Here is a 23,763-nt window from a genome sequence, read left to right on the forward strand (position 1 = left end):
TGTGGGTTGCTCCCTGGCTGGCCAGGGATTGAACTTGTGCCACAGTGCCTGTGGATAGCTTCGTAGGTTGCGTCTTAACCCTTCACGCCACCAGGGAGGCCCCTAGCTTAACTTCTTTATGTTAGCCAATTGCACTAGAAATAGCATACTCACCTATTCTGAGACTGTCCTGTCATTACATTGCTTGAGCTTTTAGAAGAATTCTCCTACCAGGCTCTATTGCTTCTGGCCTGAGGAATTCTATCTTTGTCCTCATGCCAGTAGACCACAGTGGAGGAGGTAATAGATCAACAGGAGGAGGTCAGAATACTAATAGGTAGAGGGGAATGTGTTTAGGGCTCAGATGATCCCCTGGACATCTCCCAATATTTCCATGCCCAGATGTAATTGTACATAGGCAAGTGAAATGGACTGATGGGTCCATGGAGAGCTCAGATTCTGCTACAAAGGTTTCTCCATTTATGAGCCCATTGTGAAGGCTTCAGGATGCTGAGTAATGAGCTGGATGACACCTGTTAGCCAAGTCATCCATTCAGCTTGATTGTTTGGAAACTTTTCTGCAATAGATATTCTCTGCAGAACATTAATAGGTCTATGTGCCTCTTCCCTAACTAGTTAATCTTGCAACTTGATGCTGATTATCGTTTTGTAATTTAATGTTGGTTATTCTCAGAGAAGGGTCAAGAAGGAGAGGTAAGGACCCATCCTGAGAAAGCAAGCACTATCTTGTTTGTTTCATCTGAGTTTCTGTGTAATTTTGGAAGGAAGAGAAGATTCTCTTTCAGCAAGGGGACCGTGTCTGCCAGCCCAGGAAGATCAAGGGCATATATCCAGATATCCTCACCCAGGTTATAGGATCCTACATCTTCCCTGTAAGGCTGTGACTTTCCTGATTATCTACTGGCACTAGGAGCCCAAAATGATTGGTCACAGACTTGCTGAGCCTAAGAATTCCTCCTTCTCTTAAGCACTGTGCTCTGCTGTAGGTGATGAAGGCTGAACTTTGGCAAGGAGGACCTCTGAGTTTCATACTGTGCTTTAAAATTGGTGATTAACGAATCTGTCACTTTCATCATCAGGGGTGGTTAGCAATAGCCTCCCAATTGGTCCTGATAGTTCACATTTTCCCCCAAATCTCTTAAATGCTAGGGACATTGCACCAGCTGGTAGATCCCTCTCTACCTGTAACTGCTCCCTGGTCACCATGGGTGTAGATCTCATTAATGAAACCACTCCCGCAGGCCAGGTACCAAAAGGCCTTGATGGAGGACAGGAATAGAAAAAACTGAAAAGGAGGTGCTTAAGACCAGAAACCTGGCTCATACATGGAGGTGGGGGCATAGCCATTGACCCAGCTATGGAAACCAAGATCCTTAGGTGCTGACACCTAGATTACAAAGCATAACATCCAAGCAGGTATCAGAGCGCATCCAAAGGTAAAGATATGGAGATTGAGCCCATTGTGGAATCTCCGGTCCCTTTCTGATTCTACTTAGTTATCAAAATCAGCTACTAACCCGAAGGTTCACAAGGAGTAAGCCCCTCCCAAACAATAGACTCTCAGTGCAGGCTCTGCACAGGCTAGGGGCAGCACTCTGTCTGCCCACCTGTGACTATGCAGATTCTTCTTTTCACCAACTCTCTCCTCTGCAGGGCAGCAGCTTTCTGCCTGCCCGTGACCTGTACCATGCTGGGACTTCTCTTCCCCGACCTCCCTCAGCGGTCTCTTCACTGACCTTCCTCAGCGGAGGCAGCTCTCCTCAAGGCTGACCGCCTGCAACCATGCAGGCCTCTCTTAGCAAACCTGTCCCTTTGGGGCAGCTCTTCCTGTCTGCTTGTGTCTATGCAAGTGTCCCTTATTCTTCTGTCCCTTTCCCTAATAAACCTGCCCTTTAAATATAACTAACATCTCTGTCTTGTGGAGAAACTTGCCTGGGAAACTCGCTGTGCGTCACTGAAAGGGGAGCTCTGGTGAAACCTTTCCTAGAGTAAACCCAAGGACCCCACACTCCAAACCCACTAACTCCAAAAATGACAACAGCCTCAATAACCCACCTATGCAACACTTTACCCCTCACCAACAATATGATCCTCCTTGCCATTTGACCAGCAGGTGATCCAACACCAGAAGTCCATTGTTTCTAGGACCTCTAGTACTGTCTTAGTTCAAATTCCCCAGAAGCTGATTGTGCAAGCAAGTTATGGAGAAAGGGCTTTCAGATGAAAACTATAAGGCACTGAGGGCAGAAGACAGGAAAAGGAAGAAACCAGCCAAACCCCAGCCTGAGGCTGATCTCAGGGGAAACTCTGCAGCAGGGATGGCTCCTGAGGTCCCATCTTGAGGCAGAAGAGCTAGCTTTTGTATGCAGAATTGGTCAGCCATTTTGCTGGCTGTAAGCCACTCTTGGGGGCATAACCTCAATTTCCTGGTTAGCTGCCCCTGGGCAGCTGAGGGCAGTTCCCAGAAGGGCACAACTATAAGCTGTTAGCAGCTAACTTCATAGCAGTTGGACAATGAGTAGCCACCTGATCAGGATCTGGGTGAGGTTCAACAGCTCTACAATACTACTGTGTGTTTGACTAATCCCAAACTACAATCTCAATGACTAAATCCCCAAAACTCTTAGTATGGGCCTTTGTAAAAACATAGAGTAAAAAGTCTTTTGGAAAAGATTGCCTTTAAATAGTCAAGAAAAGAAAAGATGACAACAAAATAACACATTAAAAACCCTATAAACATATAATAGATTATGTTATTAAAATACAAAATATAAAAAGTGCCTCCACACCTGCTTTTTTTAAAAATTTTTTTTTTAATAGAGGCATGTTTTATTTATTTATTTGTTTGTTTGTTTGTTTGTTTGTTTATACACGCACTGGGTACAGTCAGAAGCAGGGGAGGGTGAGAGAATTCACCAGAGCCAAAGCGGGGAGCAGAGCAGGCAGAAGGACCAAACACACTGCTGAGGGGAGCAGCGGGCGGCAGGAGAGGTCTGCGCGCCACGTGGGACTCTCCTCCTGTGGCCGGGGAGCAGCCAGGGATCGAACCGGTGCTGCAGAGGCTACAGGCAGCTTCGCAACCCAGTGCTCAACCGCTGTGCCACCGGGGAGGCCCGCCTCCGCACCTGCTTTACTTTTTTGGTACACCTGCTTTCCTTTTTTGGTCTCATACCCCATTCTGCCTACCAGAAGAATGACATGACACTGGACCTGAAGTCTTGTGGGGAAGCACCTGAATCAAGCGCTCCTTACCTGGCTGTGGAAAGCTACAGGAGGAGGTAATTCCATAATGCCCGGATAGGATAAGAAACAAAGTGCCAACTTGCAGTGTCTCTATTCCAAAGCAGGGCATCCTGGCAGTGCCTTTATGCCTAAGTGGCTTAAGAGGAAAGCTCTTCCAAGAAGAAATCACTTCTCTGTGCAAAACATCTGTCCTGCATTTTAATTCTGTACTAATTAGAGTTTCACAAATGAATAGCAGGAAATTGATTTTATACCTTTTTTCTCACTCACATAATTAAGGAAGGGCTGAGATTCAAGTGATATCTTGCTCAGCTTCTAAGCAACTGGTGTCTTCCCACAGCTTCTGTGCTCCATCCTACCGTTAATCCAGATTTTCCTTGCTACTGGTACCTCATTCCATATCTTCGATGGTGCATGTGTTCGTCCCTGTACCAGCTGGAGTAGGGCTGACTCACACCAGATCCTCTCTGGTCTAAAGCATAGAGGAGCTGCTTTATCCTCCTCACTAACCTTTAGCTTAAAACCTGTCCCTGCTGTGTGGATGACAGCAAGCTAGGGGATGTTTGAAGAACAATCAGCAACTAACTGACTGCAAATTTTCTTCAAGTTGGAGAAGTGAGGAGGAGAAATCCCCTTTCATCTTCCCCAAAGCTGTTTCACTATAGCTCCCTTTTCTCCTCTTCCCTGTCCTGAAATGCCAACTACTATAGTAGGTCATTTGGGTTAGATTAGTTTAGCAAATAAACATTTGCTAAATACTGAAGTTCCAAGATGAATAAGATGCACCCTGAGCTAAAGCCCTCTGCCCTTAGGCTTTGCAGAGTAGTTTGCTAGCCTGCGATTACTCAATGAGCACTTTTATTTGTTTGTTCACTAAACATTTACTGAGCACATATATGAGTGTCAGGCTCTTGTATGGTATGAGGCCCGAGGGAAGCTAAAACTAATAAGACCACCTCTCTGCCCTAGAAGAATTCATGGTTGAGTAGGAAGAAAAATGTAAACACGTCATAAATGTATAATATAGCATGCTAAGTGCTGCAATGGAGTATTCCACAAAATCAGGGGTGCAGGGCCTCCCTGGTGGCACAGGCGGTTGAGCGGTTGAGTGCAGCACTGTGAGGCCGTCCGCAGCCTCTGCAGTGCCGGTTCGAGACACGCCTCGGAGCAACCCCACATGGCGAGCAAACCTCTCTTGTCTCGCCCACTGCTCCCCTCAGCAGTGTATTTCATCATTCTGCCTGTTCTGTTCCTGCTCTGTCTCTGGTGAATCTTCTCACCCTCCCTGTGCATCTGGCCTGTACCCCAGTTCTTGTATAAATAAAATAAATCTTTAAAAAAAATCAGGGGTGCAGAGAAGAAAAAGAGAGGCTCAGCTATCTACCAGCTCCCTTACCCCTTTCCACTTCTGTCATCTCTTTATTTTAGGGCCTGGGGTACCTCCATTCGGATGAGGCCAATGAGTCTACAAAAATGAAGCAAGCTCCTATATCTGAATTGGATCACAGGCAAAGGTTTATCCAATAAGAATTCATTGGGTACCTCCTGAGTGCCTTGGACAAGAAGAGGAATTTCAGATGGAGAAAGTTTCTAAGTGGGCAGGAATAGATAGGAGAAGGAGCATTGGTGAGAATGTAACCCTGAAGAAGTGTGAGTGGATCTTCCTCCAGACAAGGACGAGTAGAGAGAGGACTAATGATCGAGAGTTCTGAGTGGAGCAAGGGACTCTGAACATGTTAACATCAGAGGGTACATTGGTGAGGCAGGGCAGTCTAGTGAAAGCAGGAATAGAACTGGAGGTACTCGTAGGTGTCATCTAACAGTCAGAAGCAAGGGCGATCAAGGTTTTAGAATGGCAGAGGTGACCGCAACTAGCGACACAACAAAAATACTAGGAAAGATACCCAAGGCCTGGGGTTAGGGAACATATATTGTTTTTAATTGGAAGTTTCTTGTAATAAGCTAAATATTGAAAAGGCAGAGAAGTGGGTTGAAAAGGCAGAGAATGTTGAAAAAAATCATTAAGAGCCATCCTGTATAATCAATGGGAACACTGTAACATTTGACATAAAAAAAAAATCAGTACACAGCAGTGCCTCCTTCAAACTGTAGATTTCCTTGAACTGATTTTTTTTTTTAAATCAGTACTCTCAAATTTAAGCCAGTTTGAATTGATTTTTACAAATTTTATGCATCCATAAACACAAAGAGAAAATATATACTTATATATAATTATATAGATGTTGGCCATAGTAATTCAGAAAACACTGCTGCAGTCCCTGCTTACTGGTTTCTGGCATGCTCGCCCAATTCTCTGCCTTCTGTGCTGGGTGCCCAGAATACTGATTCTGGGTCCATCTCTCTTTCCAAGGTTAGCTTTACTGGCCCTGAATTAGGAATAAACATTTTTTCTACCACCTGAACCCAAATTATATGACTCAGTGAGAGAAAGATCATATATTCTGGGGATAGTGATAACATGTTCTTTGTTCAGATGTCCCAGCTCTGAGCATAGCACGAGGTCTCAACCCCCAGAGGCTCCCCATTACCTACACCAGCATAAAAACTCTCTCCCCAGCCTGACACTTGGGCGTCCCTCCCCCTCAGCCTCATCTCCCCCAGTTCTACCCACGAGACTGGCTGAGGCTCCAAATCCTCACTGAACACGCTCACTTCAAGGCAGCTCAGTGACTGTGAAGGGCTCCAGGGCCCACCCTGTATCGCCTGTGACTGTTCTATTTGCCCAGTTGGGGGATGGGATTGCAGTCTGGCCTTCCAGGCCCTGTGCTCTGGCTCTCTGCCCGGACTGGGGCTTTGTCTTGCATTCCACCTTGTGGAGCTGCCTACCCCAGAGCCCTTCCTTTGGGGGCTAATCTTTCCTTCAGTCTCCCTAGGCCTCTGGAGAGTTTCCCAGGGGTCTGCTAGACTCCATCCAGGGGTTTCACTCTCCTCTCTTTGCAAGAACCCTCTGTGACTCTGTAACTCCTGGGCACAAGGCCCCTCTGCCTGGCAGACTCCACATCCCTCAGGGGCTCCCAGTGTCCATCTTAACACCTGAGGGCCCAGGTTGCTGGGGTCCCCGTATGCCTTGCCAGAGTGAACAGTGATTATGCCCAGCACTCCCCAAGGTTGAGGGTTGTGTAGGGCCCTATAGGAGTGAACAGGGTGATGTCATATGTATCAGAGTTGTGTAAAGGACTAGAGGACATACGGTCCTGACATTCCTGCTCTTGGAATCTTCCATAGCTCCCTGCCCCATTGCCTGATGGCCCTGCAATCTGCTCCTGGAGTCTCATCTCTTCTAAGGGAGCAGCCCGAGGTTCTGAGGGAGCAGCCAGAGGCTCTGCTCCTGCTCACTCAGTGTGCCATGCTCCCTCTGAGTTCCTAGAGCCCTGGCTGTTGGAACCGCTCTTGGTGACATTTCATCAGAGCCTGCTTGGCAAGCCCTACTGTGGAGTTCTGCTGCCAAAAAAAGTGTGAAATTGACCCTCTGTTTGCCTGCCTGCAGTAGGAAGGATCCAGGATCATACCTCTGGCCTGCCTTGTAGTTTAGTTTCTTTTTTTCTAAATTACACGCTAGAGTCTGGTTCTGCTTCTTATCTAGATTTTACATTCCTGCCACAAACCAGGGAGCATGGCGCCAGCATCTGAAGAGGACATGTAAAATGTGGTTCTGAATTGTTAATAACTGAATAGATACCATGTCCTCATAACAAATATGTATGTTTTTCTGCAGGTAGGGCAAGGTGAAACAGCTAAAATTTTAAACTCTAAATTAAGCTTGATACTGTTAAGATATCATTCTCACAAAACTGATCTATAGATTTTACAAAACCCTAATCAAAATTTCATTAAGCTTTTTGGTAAAAATTGACAAACTGATTCTAAAATACATACAGAGATCCAAAGGATTTAGAATAGCTGAAAGAATTTTAAAAAGGAAGAATTAAGTTGGAGGAGTCAAATGATGTGATTTTAAGGCTTATTTAATGCTACAGTAATCAAGATAGTGTGCTAAAGCCAAGATAGATCAGTGGAACAGAATAGAGCTATTATACAAATAGATGCTTTTATATAAACAGTCAATTGGGGAAAGAATAGTCTTTCTGAAAAATGTTAATGGAACAACTAGATATCAACATGCAGAAGATTGAACTTCGATCCACATTTCACATCATACTTCAAAAAGCCTTAAAATGGATCAGAGACCTAAGTGTAAAATGTGAACAATAAAATTTCTAGGAGAAAACTTTAGTGACCTTAAAAAAAACATTTCTTAGGGCACAACACTAATAGTATGAGCCATAATTGCTTAATTGGGTTTCATCAAAATTTAAATCTTCTGTTCTTCAGAAGTTACTCTTAAGAGAATGAAAAAACAAATTTCACACTCAAAGAAAATATTTACAAAGCACACACCCAATAAAGGACTTGTAACCAGGGTATTTTTAAACTCTCAAAACTCAGTAATGAGAAAACAAGGAGCAAAAAATTTGAACAGACACTTCACCAATGAATTTACATGGATGACAGAGAAGCACATGAAAAGAGGTTAAGAAAATCAAATTAAAGCCACAAGATATACCATTGTATACCTTAGAAGATATAAAACTAAAAAAAAAAATACCAATTGTTGATGAGGATGTCAAGCAAGTGGAACTCTCATAGACTGCTATGGCAATGTAAGATGATGTAACACTTTGGAAAAGAATGTAGCAATTTCAAAAAGTTAAATCTGCACCTGCCATATGGCCTAGCCATGACATGTTTAGATATTTATTTACCCAAGAGTAATGAAAATACAGGTCTACAAGAAGATTTGTTCTTGAATGTTAATAGTAAGTTTTATCCAAAATAGCCCCTCCAAAGTGGAAACAAATAAAATGTTCATTAACAGGTAAATTAACAAAGGAATTGGGGGGTATATCTAAACAATGGACTGCACAGGGATATACTATTGAAAGGGATATACTATTGTTACACAAACAACATGAAGGAATCTCAAAATAATTATGCTGAGAGAACCCATATGCAAAAAATAGTACATATTGTCTGATTCTTTTTATAGAATTCTATTTTTTTTTTAAATATTTTTTAAGATTTATTTTGATTTATTTATACAAGCACTGGGTACAGTCAGAAGCGCCAGAGGTGAGAGAAGTCACCAGAGCCAGAGTGGGGAGCAGAGCAGGCAGAAGGACCAAAGTACACTGCTGAATTCTAGAAAAATCAACTACTCTAAAGCGACAATGATCACCTAAGGAGTAAAGGGAGATGAGGAAGGGCAGAAAAAAAGGTGATAGAAAGGAGCATCGGGAAGGTTTTGAGGGCGATAAATGTCTTCATTATCTTGATTGTGGTGGAGTTTTCACAGGTGTGTATGTATATCAAGTCTTATTAAATGTATATTTTAAATATTTGAAGTTTATTCTATCAATTATACCTCAATAAAGCTATTTTTATTTATTTATTTATTTTCTTAGCTCATTGGTTATTTTGTACAGTGTTTGATGTCTTCCTTGCAAGTTTTGTCTTTTTCCTGCTCCTTTGTTTGGTGTCCCTGTATTCCATCTATAAGTGAAACCATCTGATATTTATCTTTCTCCTTCTGGCTCACAATATTTTGCTTAGCATAGTCCCTTCCAGCTCCATCCATGTTGCTGCAAATGGCACGAGTTTATCTTTTTTAATTGCTGAGTAGTATTCCAGTGTACTCAATGAAGCTATTTTAGAATAAAATAGAATAGGCTCTGTAGAGAAACTTTAATAAGTGAAAATGCATATTCCTAGGCATTAACTGTAGCTATCCTAATTCCACAGTTCTGGGGGGGCATGATCCAGAAATATGCATTTGGAGCAAGTCTTTCAAACAATTCTAATTCTAATAAATAGGAAGTGAAAGCTAAGGTGGAATTGTCTCTGCCTGGCTGAGTGTTGAAAGCGTGCCTGGATACCCACGCAGAGTCCTTTGGCAAAGACTGGAAGTTATTGATTTTAGATGGTTAAGGAAACCTCTGCCCAGTCAGTAACTGAACAAAAGTTAAAGTGGCAAGTTGTCTCAAAATCCCCTTTGAGAAGCACTGATCTAGGGAATAAGGATTTCTAAAACAACCTTTTGATTAACCATGTCGTTTTCAGAAAAAAACAAAGTAACTTCTTTTTTAAACTAGAGTTGTTACAACTTTCTGTTTTATGCATCCAGGACAGTCATATTCAATTATCATAACATATATTTAGGGCACTATCAATAGTTTCAAAGCAAAAGTAAATCATCATTCCCCTCATCTTACTGTTATACACATTTAAATAAACTATATAACCCTGTGACTATTTCCCGGCAGAGGTCTCAGTGTACATCAACTTGGTTGTTGTGACACAAAACTTTGTGATGGTTTTCTGTCGCCCTTCTCTGTCTCTTTTCACACCTAACAATGCACCCACTCTCGTCCCCGTAACCAGCTGATGACCAGAGATGAGGTAAGAAGAGTATGAAGTTGTTTCATTCTTGCTAAGTTTCTGAAGACAATGTTAATTTTCATTTTTATGCTATTTTCCTTACCAAAAATGCAAACAATTGCCAGTAAAAGTGATAAGACATAGATTTTTCCATACGAGACTAATATTTCTTAACCCTGGCAATATTATCTGACAGGAATATTAGAACTCACTCAATTGATGAAATTTGCGAGGATTTCCCCAACAGTTGAATTTCAGTATGAACAGTGAGCTTTGTGATGTTTTAGTTGCCCTGATCCATCTCTCCTTACCTTCCTTATGGTAGCCTCAGACCCCAACAGCCTGTGATCACAGTGAAAATTTGCATTCTGGCAGCTGTGTGAGGGGGCAGAATGGGGTTAGTGCACCTTCAAAGTTTCATTCCTCATGAACTGTCATTATTTGACCTGTTTGGGATTCTTTGGAATACTCTACTTGCAAAGCTGTTTATAGTAAACCTAATTTTGAGGTGGCCCAGTTTTAAAACATTTTTCCCTGGGAACATTTGTAGAAAATGACTAGAGGTGATTGTTTCGTTTCTTGGTTGGCTGGGCACTGGATAACGGCTGGGGCAAAACCAGGTTAATCAGAAAGTTTAAAAGGAAAATCTTGGGAATGAAATGCCCATACTGACCTTGAAAAGTTCCAAAATATGCCTGAGAATCTACTGCTACTGCTCACGTGAAGGGCTTGTGCAGGCTCAGGGAAGATATGAGAAGGTCTTTCTTACTTGAGGTTGATCTCGAGATGCTATACTAACAGGATGTGAGAGCTAAAGTGAAATTGTCACCTGCTGGACAAAGTGTTGCTTTCTCTCTTGATAGAAATATAAATCCAGTTCTCCTGCCCTTATGTCTCTCCTAGGTATTCCTGACAACTTAAAATGACTCTCCTAGGATTTGGGTCTTGAGTAAAGCCAGATTAAAAGGTAGAGCCCATTTATCCCATTAGAAACATCACGCCAGCTATTTGAGTAGTTTGGAGTTGTCCTGTTCTTGCCTTGTTTTCTGGTTTTCTTCTTTTTAAAATTAAATTTATTTTCTTACCTTGTTGTTCATTTTTGGACAATATTTGATTTCTCCCCAGAGGTATAGGCCCCGTACTTCTCCCACCACATAGCACCCAGTTAACCTTGTCTTCTTCCCTCCTCTGTGGTGACCCCCTTCTTCCCCTACTGAATGTCAACATGCACATTTTGTGGGTTTTTTGTTTTTACAAGAAACAACCAACATCATTTCTATAGCTTCTGTTTTCAGCTGATTGGCCAGAGTTGGCTTCATGGCCTGCAGTCAAAGATAACCTGGCCTGATAAACCTTTGGCCAGAGACTTAAATCTATCTTAGTTTTAGTTTTTGCATTTCTAAAGTCACAAAAATCATGACTGGGTAAGATGTGGATGAAAGGAGACAACAGAGTCTAGAGTTTGCCACACATGTGCAGTAAGTGATTGTCAGCAACATGATCAGTGAATGCTTTTCACTCTAGAAACATGGGTTCACACAAAAAAGTGTCTACAAGTTTCTAGGGTAGCGTTATTCACAATATCCCAAAGTGCACGCAACCCAAATATCCATCAACTGGTGAATGGATTGGAAACATGGTGTTTCCATTCAGGGTGCTGTCATGCAGCCATGAAAAGGAATGGAGCACAAATACATGCTACTGCACGCATGAACACTGAGCAAATTAAGTTGAATGAGAGAAATTAAATAGAAGGTGCCACATTTTATATGATTCCATTTATATTCAATGTCCAGAATAAAAATTTCCATAGAGACAAAAAGTAGATTAGTGGTTGCTAAGGGCTGGGGGTGGGCGATGGGGATTGATTGCTCATGGGTAAAGGGTATTTAGTTGGGGGAGGGTGATGAAAATGTTCTTAAATTAGTAGTGATGTAGTCGTGCTGGTGGCACAACCTTGTGAATAAAGCTGACCGAATTCTACACTTCAGATAATACATTTTATGGTATATTAATTATATCTCAACTTAAAAAAATTGTAAAGCCTCTGAAAGTAGTACTGGCCATTAACATCACCTTTAACATTTTCTTGGGTCACTTTAGGATTAAGGACTGAGAAGAATGACCTTGGCAACTAGGAATAAGGGGTGTGGGGCACACAACTCAAAATGACACGCTCATCCCCAGCCAGAAAACCCCACACAGTCTGAAGCAGGAAGGTCTTTCCAGGCGCTACAAAATTGTGTCCACAGTTATTTTCCTGGCAAACCATTTTCTTTAACAATATCCTTAATCTGCACACATACCACAAAGTTGAAATCAGTATAACTCCAGAATAAAGGCGGCAGGAGATATCCTACCTTTAATATTGTTTTGTTGTTCCAGCAATAATTTACTTAGTGTTGAAAACCAACAATCTCTGATTTCTTTCGAAGCTGCCTGGAATTACAAATAAGAAAGCACTATGATTTTCAGATCCCTTGGAGAATAAATTGCATAAGACTTTAATTCTCTGGGTGACCTTTCAGAAAATGAGATAGAAAACACTTGTTAAGCCAGGGGAACACAGCAGAGAAAGAGTGGAGGATACCTGTGGAGAAGGCTTGAACTTTACCTGAAGGATGTATTTCTCAAGTCCATTATGGTTGGCAATTTCAAACTTTTTGCTGCTCCCCCTTCCAAGTTGGTGAATTGAAAGTGTCATCAACTATTGTTAAAAAAATAAAAAGAAGAAAATTTTCAATACTCTTATTTCATTTTGAGAATTACCCACCAGACCCTCTAATCCTTTGCCCCTTGATAGCTGTCTTCTCCCATCCTGATTCCGTGTTTGCTGTTCTCTGGTAATGGTCCCAAGGAAGACAACTTCATCTGTGTTGATTGTTTCAGAGGACAACACAGACTATATCTTTCCAAATTTACAACTGTAGTTTCAGGTTTTAAGCAAAGAGATCATCTATCATTTAACACTTAAGTACTTCATAAATCTCTGCATAACAATAACTGAGCCAGTGTCCATTAAGAAACATACATAACAAATGCCACTATGAATAAATTAACAACTTGAAGTCACATGAGCACATGTGTGTGTGACAGACATCCCTAGGTGCAAAAGTTTCCTGTAAGGTCAGAGACAATGCTTAGGATGGGCACAGGCTCCTGACACTCTACTTCCCCCTGGGGAAGCTGCCTCCATTTGTATGCAGAGATGCTTGGCTGGTAGAACATGAAATCCAATCCACACTCTAATCACCAAGTCTTTCATTCCTCCGCCTGGAGGAAAGAGGATACTTTTCCTAATTAGTTTGCCCAGAGTCTGCTATAAGGTCCTATTCTTTACCTACCATGAAGGCACCTCCCAACCAGCCCCGACTGTCTCATGAGGTGTTGTAATCCCTGACCCTGGCATCAGACAAGCTTGGGTATAGATTCTAGCTCTGTTGTGTGGCATTTGGCAAGTTAATCACCTCTCTAAGCTTCAATTTCCTCATCTGTAAAGAGAGCAAGATCTCTGGCCATAGGGCTGTGCTGATCCCCAGGGACAACAGGACCCCTTTACCTTCAAGGACTTCTTAAAACTGTGATGAGGAATAAAGCCCTGGTCACTGGTCTCCGTTCGTATCTTACAGAACACTATTTCTCTCTCAAATAGGTAGATCTGCCTCTGACTGGGCTTAAATCGAATAAAATCCTTCATCTTATAACGATCCTTGTTAACTGTCCAGATGTTGAAAGAGTCACACAGCAACAGCTTGCCCAGCCCGCTGATGTCATCCTTTTGGAAACACAGATGCACACAAAGAGATGTCGTTGAATTTCTTGGCAGGGAAAGAACACTTAGGGGCCTATTCTCAAATTATAAAGCAGATTTATTTGAGGTTTACAATCTTAAAAGTGCCACTCAAGTTAATCTGACACTAAATCAAAGCCATAATTTTGGGACCTTCACTGAACAAGGCACCATTCAGTCATGTAAGCAAATAGTTTGATGTATAAGGTAATAAACACATGCTAGAAATACTGGGGCTAAAGATACTGGTACATGAATATTTTTGTTTTGTAGTTCCTTTTAGCTAACAGAATTCCATTTCCTCTTCTTTTTGTTGGATACATGGAAATCTTCTTAAAAGGGAAAAGAAGTTAAGTTTTTTACTATGTTCAGGAGAGGACAAATTTTTGCAGCATTATGAGCCCATGATGGTCCAGGTGCCCCATGTGCATTCTAACACCTGCTTCAGATCTGTCTGAACCTGAGAACCGAGATCTGTTCTAAAGGGAGAAGGCTTAGGGTAAACGTTGTAATGGAGAAGGTGATTACATTCAACTCTGTTTTTTTTTTTTTTTCCAGAGTGTGTGGACAGTGCAAAAACAAAGCCAAGAGACAGGTTTTTGGGTAAAGTTATTTGGCTCTAAGGGAACATACTTTGATGCCTTCCCCATCAACCAACAAGCCCACCTTTCTCATACGTCAGGTTGAAGTCCAAATGAGGTGACTCCACTTTCTCTGGACACTCTCCAAAGACTAGTGGAGAGGGGTGAGCCCCTGATCCCAATAGCCCCATGTAATAAAGATTACAGAGAGCAAGCCCCAATCCCTGTCTGAACTGGAGAACTGAGGGGTAGGAAGTAAGCAGCAGAACTCGTCAGTGTGAGATGCTTGTCATTCACATGGTGCAATGAAAGGCAAGGAAGTGAAGCAATGAAGAAGGTGAGTCACTAAAAATTATGTGAAAGAGGAAAAGACACTGATGGGACAGAATACACGGGGGCAGAGGGGAGAGGATAGTAAATATTTAAATATACCCAGGACACAGGTAAGACCCCAGTTTCTCCTGGCATAAGACACTAGACCTACTGTGAATTCTGGAATAGTCCATGACCTGCCTCTGCCATGGTTTGGATTCATCCCAAGGATTTCTGGTCAGTTTTTTCCAGTAATCCTGTCATTATCAGGGGTCATGAAAGGGAATCACTGGGTGTTCAGACCCACAAAAACACATGGGCTGCATGTGTTTTAGCTTGTCTTACATAAACTTTCTCAGGCCCATGCTGGTGATGGGATTGGATATCTAGATGCTCAATGCCCAGGGGTTGAGGGGGCCAGTGCTGTATGATGCTAATGCAGGGCAGGTGCATACACATGACCCTCAGCCAGGAGGCACGCTTGCATGGAGGCCACCTCACCTCCAAAGGGAAGCTAGCAGTGGGCTTCCTCTGAGCAGAACCAAGGGTGTGTTGCTCATATATGTCCATTCTTTCCAATCAGTCTGTAGTCTGTCTTAAGTCAGAGACCACATGCACAACCTCTTGTAGATACTTGTTCCTTGGAAAGTATTTATTCATTTATTGGCATTTAATGAGTAGTGTGTAAGTATGTGTGTGTGTGTGTGTGTGTGTGTGTGTGTGTGTGTGATCTAATTCAGTGATGCCCCATGTACTGGGTTGAAGAGTGTCTTCCAAAAAACTCATGTCCATCTAGAACCTCAGAATGTGACCTTATTTGGAAATACAGTCTTTGCAAATAGAGTTAATGAGATCAAATTGGATTAAGGTGAGCCTAACCCAGAAACTGGCGTCTTTATAAGAAAACTGAAACACACACAGAGAGAAAACAGTCATGTGAGGACAAGTGAAACTGGAGTGACATAACTTTAAGTCAATGAATGACAGCCATTGCCAACAACCACAGAAGAAAAGCAAGAAAGAATTCTTTCCTAGAACTTCCAGAGGGAGCATTGGCCCACCAACACCTTGATTTTGGTTCTTAGCCCCTGGACCTTGAAAGAAGAAAAGCCATATAATTTGTGGTGTTTTGTTATGGAGCTCTAGAAAATGAATATATCCTCAATCAGTTTTTTCCACCAGTGATATAATAGTGTGGGCATTACTTTGCTATGTTGAAGAATCTGGTGAATATGAGTCCAGAGATACAACAAAGGGGCTACCCCCAAACAAATAAGCAGGTGAAAAGTCAGACAGTCTTATCTATGTAGGGAATGATGGGAAATATGCTAGTAAATGCTACCTTTTTTAGGTGTGCACATTTTGTAGGTAAGAGCTCTGATATAAGAATTTCAAATGTGACTACATTGGCAAATGGAGAATCTGGCTGATAGAAAAGAGAGGAGCTAGTCTCCAGAAAGAGACTTCTTTAGGATGCTCAGATTTTCATTCCTGGCATTGACAGTTGTATACTTTTTGCACAGAGAAGTAGGAAACACCCATGTAAATGAATCAGCACAAAGCCTGGTCCAGAAATAAAAAGCAGAAGATGTAGGATAGAGGTACCGATAATTACAACTACCACAAGTAAAGTTCTTCCTTCTTTTCCAACCAGACTAAATACCAAATAAGTCAAAGGTAGAACTTTTGTGCATCATGTACAATATACCAGGCATATTGCTAGTGCCATAATTATGATTTAATCTCCATTTTTTCCTTATTTAATTCCTTCATTATTCCACAACCATCCTTTGATATAGATGTCCTGAGGGTGGGGAAATGCACAGGGAAATTCCCTTGTGTCATTAAGATTATTTACTCAGCCTTTTATCTGTAGCTTATACTATGATAAGAAAAATGAGAACTTAAACAGGAAATAAATGTCTGGCACTAGCCCATAATAAATTTGCAATAAAATAATACCTCTATTGAACTACATAAATTTGTTACAGAAAATAAAAATGTTTCATTCCACTTTCACTATTCAACTTTGGAACTTGTTCCTGGCAAGTCAGGATTTAAAAGGACACTAAACATACCACTATTTTATGCATTGGATTGAATAGAGGGGAAACTCTGTGTGTGTGTGCAAAATGGAAGGCAGTAAATTATATATCAGTGTCCCACAAAACAAACTTTGTTGAAAAAAATTTTTATGAATTATGGCAGAGAATGCTGGTGGTGGGGGTGATGTGATAACATACATCTGAAGAAGTGGGATTCTGTATCTCTAAATCATACAGTTTTGGAAACCACTGTATTTTTAGTGCAATAAAAATAGATAGATGTATTGTTCAAGCTTCCATGATTAAATTAAACTAAGAACTAATTGGGTGCATGCAACAGAGGAAAAAATGTAGATGCCAGAAAGGAATTTTTTTCTAGGTGTTTTAGTTATTAATTCATCCACTCAAGTACACTTTGGCCCCTGAGTTCCTGGTTTTTCCAGAGTGAATCAGTCTCAATTTCAGGATCCCAAGATTCCTGAAAATGTGTAGGGGTTCCTTGGAATCTCGTAGCATTGGTTTGTTTGCTCACTGACTTAAGTTACTTTCCCCAGAGTCAAATTCCTTTAGCCTAGATCAATTCTTCAACTTTGCCTTTTGTGTGAATGTTCTAAGATTTGCTGTGGGACATACCGGACATCCACTGACTGCTGCCAGGTCCACAGCCAACTCACAGGACTTGATCAAATCCTCCACCATAGCCAGAGCTTGCTGGAGTTCAGCTGAGAATGCCAAATCCTTGGTCCTCTTTGGCCCATTCTGTAGAAACCAAATGTCTTGTTGAATATTAAAAGGTAAACCATCTACTAAGTGAAGAAAGCAAAAAGGTCAGAGATAAGGAGCCAGGGATCAGGAGCCAGCAGGAAGTGTCTGAAAAAGTGGGTACATTGATCTGTTTCCCTGTCCCCAAAGAGTGGTGGCTAAAGATATTTGCTGGTTTAAATATATGTTATATATACAAAAGCAAAATCATCCACCACACCTTCTGTACATTGTATTAAAGAAAAATGAGGTTCATAAAATCATGGCAATGATATTCCTGCTGTACAGGAATACTGAGCATACTGAGCTTTTCTACAGCATGAAAAACTGGCCCCTTCACCTAGGCTGCTCTCTGTGTTACATCTTTACCACCAGGATCTATTGAAAAGCACAGTCTGGACTACGGGTGCTTTGGTGGTGGGTGCTCTTCCTGAAGGGGGAGGAACTATACTTCCTATACTAACAATATAAACCAACGACACGTCCATAAAAAAAGGTTTTTAAAAGTCGAATATAAGCATCGTGTCTCTATATTCAATGTGAAAGTCTTATTCTTGTGGGTAAAATTCTAACACCATTCCAAGAGGAGGATATTTGTAAAAAATATTAACGGAGCAAGGAATGGGCTGTCCACAGAGGATTACTAATGATTTGCATGTTTCATTTGCCTCTAACTCTTCCCCAACTCTGCCCTTCTGCCCTTCCCCGCCCTCCCACCCCCCACATTCTATTACTATGAAGGAGGTAAGTCAATGTGGCCTGCACCTCCCAAACACAAAGACTCAGCATTAAGTGGAAAAGCAGAAACTGGCTAATTCAAGAGACCAACATTTTAATTATCACCACTGTGTGGGGATGATTGTTTCTGCTTGAAAGGTTTTTGCTAGGGTGTTGGTATCTTATTCCCCTGCTATCTATATAACATATTTATGTGTTATCTGGTAAATGCAAACAAAAGTTTTTTGATTCCTTCTAATTTTATTTTAACACAGCAATCTCTACAACAAAGGACAGATAGGTCTTTACTAACTCCCATGATAACTCCAACTATTTTTGTCTTCCATAACATGATGTAAGCAAAGGGATATATATATATATATATATATATATATATATATATATTTAAAGATCTACACCAAAGCAGTGAAGATTAGCACCTTTGGATCAGAGATATGAGTGACAGTGTTGATGAATGGAGCAGCTCAGGCTGCCTCCAGTGAACAGTTAATCATGCATTTTTACCTTCTTACTCATAATAAATATCTTCAGTTCCTGATGAAAAAAATAACTCTCTCCTGAATTTATATCTTTGTAAATTCAGGCATCTTATACTTTACACTTAACATATAAAAACTCAGCTTTCTGTTAGGAGACTCAACTTCTCCTACTTCCTCTTCTTCCTATCAGCCTTCGTCCCCCAAATACATCAGATGTCTAGTTTCACATTGAATGATGTGAGTGGGCTCAGAAAAATCCTCATATGCACCTTCAAATCCCTCTAACAGGCTAGCTCCCCTTGCTATAAAATTATTACCTGTGCCTTGAGCTGCTTCTAATTTCAATGGGCAGGAGGGCATGCAAATGATTACTTCTTGAGACTCATGTCTCAAGTTTCTCTAGTAAAAAATAAAGTTCCATAGGAAACTTAAAAGAAATCCCACTGCTAAGCAACAAATTTCTTCCTAATCTGATGTAGTCATGATATCCTCCAAGGAAATTCTTTCACAAGTTTCTCTCTCTCTCTCTCTCTCTCTCTCTCTCTCTCTCATACACACACACACACACACACACGGATGGGAACTGGGCATAATGCATACACATTAGCAATAATAAGAAGTACAAAGAAGTAAACATAAACATTTGTAATTCTACCATGCAGGAAAACCACAGTAGAGATTTTATCATATTTACTTCAGTCTTTTAAATGTTTGAATTATACACAGTCACTTATCTTTGTAGTCTTGTTAAAACATTTTTATGTGGAAGAAAATACATCACCAATAGTCCTGCTACAAATACCATCTTCAAAATTGTCTTTTAATTCTTTAGTCCTTTTATCTGACTAAGAATTATAGGATACTTACTATTTTGCAAAATTTAGACAATAAAGATCATAAAGAAGGAGAACAAAATCATGATGAATTCTCTCACCCATAGACAAACACCATTAATAGTTACATAAAGCATTTCATATTCAGTACCTTAATTGAACCTCCTTCAAGGTTGCCTGGAACTATCTCTAAATCCTCCGGAGACTCAAAATCCAGGAGACCCTGCATTAACCCAAAAGCATTATTGAAGATAAAAAAGTAGAATGGCAACAAATCTACCATGTAAACAATCTCCAGCCAGTGCTAAACTAACATGATGTGTATGTAAGTTGCCTGTCACAGAGGGAAAGAATGAATGATATATTCAGCAGAGAGTTCTTTCCACTAACAAAATCATATTAGACACACTACTATAGGCTGTTTTTCCTCACCCAACAGCAAACATATCATGAACATTGTCCCATGACATGACATTATTTTAAAATAAGGTTTTTAATTGTGGCAGTGTTACATACTATGGGTAAATCATAATTGAGTAATACTCTCTCCTGTTAAACATTTAGGGTCAACAATTTTATATAATAATCATCATCTTTGTGATTTTCCTAAGGATAAACTCCTAGAAGGGGAATTGCCAGTGTTTGGAGTTTTCATGCAGATTCCCAAGCTCTTTCGTGAAGGTATGTATTCCCACCAGTCATGCATGAAAATTCATTTCACTAGCCCCTAGCCTGCATAGGCATTATCTTTTAACCAAAAATTGCCAATTGCATCAACAGAGCAATCCTACCTCACTGTTGTTTTAATTTGAAGTTTTCAATTAAGGATTGAAAGAAAACTCCAAAAAATATTTTCTATAAACATTTATTCTTTTGTAAATGATCTAATGCTTCGTCAGTCATTTCATTATTAATTTCAGCTTTCTTGAGGTGTAACTGCCATAAAATTGTTACCTATTTAAAGTATACATCGTTGTAATTTGATATATTTATTATACATATCTGATATATATACACACACACACATATATATACACACACACACACTATAAAATTATTTATAAAATTATTTATAAAATTATAAAATTATTACCTGTGAGAGGATTACCCCCTCTAGTTAACACATTCACCACCTCATATATATATATATGTGTATACATATACATATATATATATATCTTTGCTTTTTTAAGAATGCCTGAGTTCTATCCTCTTAGTAGATTTTAATGCTCTGACGCACTGTGATCTGCTATAGTCTCTGTGTTTTGCTCTAGATCCTCAAAGCTTATTCATCTTACAGCTGAAAGTTTGTACACTTGACCAATCTTTTCTTATTCATTCTTTAAAAAAAGCAGTAGTTTATTTAATCTTTTAAGAAGAAAGATAAATATATTTTTCTATGACATGAGCTGGATTACACGTGGAAAGCAGCATGACCACATATTCTAGAACATTCTTCTTGCAAGCAACATTTACAGTAAACAAATAATATACCATTTTAAAAATAATGCACAAGCCAATCTTAATCAAACTGTAGACAATAAAAATCCTTGCATTAAATTTGCTTTTTCTTTTTCTTTTTTATATCATTGTTCATTTTTAAAAAATATTTGCTTCCCCCCACCCCCTCAGGTGTAGCCCCCCTAGGGTTTCCTTCCCCAATGCACCCGTGCACCATCACCTCAGTCCCCTGTGCTCCCCTCTCCCTCCCTCCGATCCCTCTCCCTCTTCATCCTCTGCAGGATGTCTCTGATTTATAATTGTCTGTTTTTGCTTTGTTGTGTTTTGTACTGTTATTATTATTTTACACTGATGTCTTATTTGGTTCCCCTATATTTCTGCTATCAGTGAAACCATCCGATATTTTTCTTTTTCCTTCTGGCTTATTTCACTGAGCATAATTCCTTCTAGTTCCATCCACATTGCTGCAAATGGCATGAGTTTATCTTTTGTTTCCATAAATCACTGATGGTATTTGCCAGAAATCACGACCTCACTGAAAGTGAACTCCTATTGTCCTCAAATGCATCCATCTCTAATATAGGCTGAATTAATAATATATTAATATTGTGTAATCAACTTACTTTGACTCATAAGGCATTATGTACTCAAAAAACTCTTTGTGAGTACATAATGTTAATTTAATTTCATAATATCTGTTAATTTCATAATATCTCAAATAAGATATTAAACATTTCCTAGATACCATCTCTTTCTGTGATTAATTTCCATGAATTCATTATTAAGCTTGCTGACTATTTGCCACGTATCTTGTTAATATATTTTCCCCAGTTTTTCATGCACCTTTATTTTTAATGGTATAATCTATTATTCTTTTCTTTTTTACTTAGAAATGCTTTCCCACAACAGGAACCCAAGATCCTGTCTAAAGTATGGGGTAACATCCTCAGGGGTCTTGGTTCCCATTAATCCAACATCCATGCTCTTTCGAAGAAGTTGATGACAGGAACTGTGGAGTGAGCTCTGGTCATCAGGCAGGAGAACCCTACAGACGTCTTCCTTTCTTTCCAGGTGTGCCAATGGTTTAAACTTGTTCTGGCCACAAAGTAAGCACACCTATGGGAAAACTGGTCTGCCTTGAGTAGCCTCCATGGTTTTGCACAGACTCCCAAGGAATATTTTACAGTGATTGTTTTCTCAGAGAAATGAAGCTAACAAAAATCTTCTAAGGCTTTTTAAAATATGTATTACCTCATTGAATGCTCCCCGAAAGCATTCCAAGAAAGTACTACTACTTCACAGATGAGGAACCTGAAGCAGAGAGAGGGTAAGTGACTTGGCCTAATTTCACACAGCCTGGAAGCATTGGCATCCGGATCCACAGGTCCACTCCAGGGACATCGAGCTCACAAGTCTGGTTTCTAATGACCATGTCTTAAAGTGCTTGCTTTATGTTCAGAATGTGGTACAGAACTTAGTTGTCCACCTTTGTTCTCTGGGAAAACTTAAACCATTCAGTACATGGGGCAGCCTGGGGGAAACAAGACCACCACTTGGGTCCTGCTTGCTCCTCACTGCGTGGAGGGGTTGGACTTCCAAAGCACAGATGACAGTACAGAAGTGATGGTCAGAGGAATATGAGGCCCTAGGCAAGCTTGGTATCAGAAGATGCTCACAGAAACACTCAGAAAGAGCAGTATGTCATTATCCTCATTCAAACATTGGTGTGATATCTCTGTGTAGAGAACACAGCTGTACGTTTCGGGAAGCTTCCCTCAGGTCAACACCGAGGGAGATTGTTACGCATGTGCACTACTCACTCACCCCTCACAGCACTGTGACAGAGCAGGCTCAAGAGTCTTCCTTTTATGTTTGAGAAAGCCAAGGTCTAGGAGGTCCAGCAATCACACAACTGGTGCGGCAGCTGGCCCAGCGGAGACTATTACTGCTAGAGTGAAACTGAAAGGGGTAACTTCCTGAGGGCATGAGCTTAGCCTCCTGAGTTCACTCAGTTTCCTCACACTCCAAAGCCTTCCTGGTATATCAGACTGAGGAGATCAAAGAAACACATATGGGAAGGTACCCAGTCAACAGCAGGGACTTGTTTTCCATTTATTCTGCTTTTAGTAGCTAGAGCTACTCATAAAGGCTAATTCAAAATACAACTCAGAGTAGACCAAACCTTTCTCTCAGCTCACATGTAGGAAACATCAAATTCTGTTGTGGCTATGCTGTCAAACAGAGAAAACCACTTAAGGGTTCCACAGAAAAACATTCATTCTGTTATGCTGCTCTGGAAAAAGGCCTTAGATCTAATCATGGAGGTAGTTGTTGCAAAAGAATAAAAGACTCCAGTTTTGCCTTCTCCCTTCCATTTTTTCAGTGCACATAAAATAACGACTTCGGGATAAATCTTTTCTGAAGTTCTTGCCTCATCTATAAATTGGAGCAGATGAGATCGTATCTGTCTTACACGAGAGCAGAGGCTCTGGCTGCCTTCCCACCAGCTCAGCTGCCAGCAGTGTGGCTGCCTCCTTCTTTCCCACTTTGCTCCCAAGGGCCCCTCTCTCCTCCCCTAAGCCAAGCTCCTGAGAGATTGATATCCTGGGTTGCACGTTCAACTAGCCAGACTTGAAGGTCCCTTTCAATTCTATCATTCTCTGCTCTCTTTCTCACTGAAGAGTGCTGATTTAGACTGGCAGGACAGAAAATTCCTGAAGGATGGACATATTTTTACATTTGGAAGATGAAGTCTTAACTCTACAAGTCGAAAGAAAAAAGCAACTTAGCACAGTGTCTGTTTCCAAACAAAATACCCTCTCGTTGACCTTACCTTCAACAGCGACTGGTATTTTATAAGCCTCTGGCTTGGTCCTCTAAGATACTTAAAAAGGGGAGAATTGTGATCCAATTGGCGCTGGCACACCTTTAAAGGCCAAACAGAAACAACATAAAGCAAAACCAACAACACACACAGAGAACGAAAGTCGGGGAATTTAAATACAAGAGATGAAACGGGCTCTCCATGGACATGGGGTTGACTGCTTTTTATTCTTCAGGAAC

At 40.7% G+C, this 23,763-nt stretch overlaps 1 protein-coding gene across 1 annotated transcript in view; it reads right to left on the minus strand.

Moving 5' to 3' along the window:
* MCF2L2 (MCF.2 cell line derived transforming sequence-like 2) overlaps positions 1-23,763 on the minus strand; it is a 186,352-nt gene that overhangs the window by 7,317 nt on the left and 155,272 nt on the right. Inside the window, 9 exon segments of the mRNA XM_037526575.2 lie at positions 3,026-3,053; positions 3,603-3,689; positions 5,330-5,366; positions 12,060-12,138; positions 12,314-12,406; positions 13,259-13,474; positions 17,061-17,186; positions 19,391-19,462; positions 23,534-23,626. Of these exon segments, the coding sequence (XP_037382472.1) occupies positions 3,026-3,053; positions 3,603-3,689; positions 5,330-5,366; positions 12,060-12,138; positions 12,314-12,406; positions 13,259-13,474; positions 17,061-17,186; positions 19,391-19,462; positions 23,534-23,626 (831 nt within the window).

This window comes from Talpa occidentalis, unplaced genomic scaffold (assembly GCF_014898055.3).
Source record: "Talpa occidentalis isolate TD23 unplaced genomic scaffold, MPIMG_talOcc4v2.1 talOcc4.4, whole genome shotgun sequence".
NCBI lineage: Eukaryota > Metazoa > Chordata > Mammalia > Eulipotyphla > Talpidae > Talpa > Talpa occidentalis.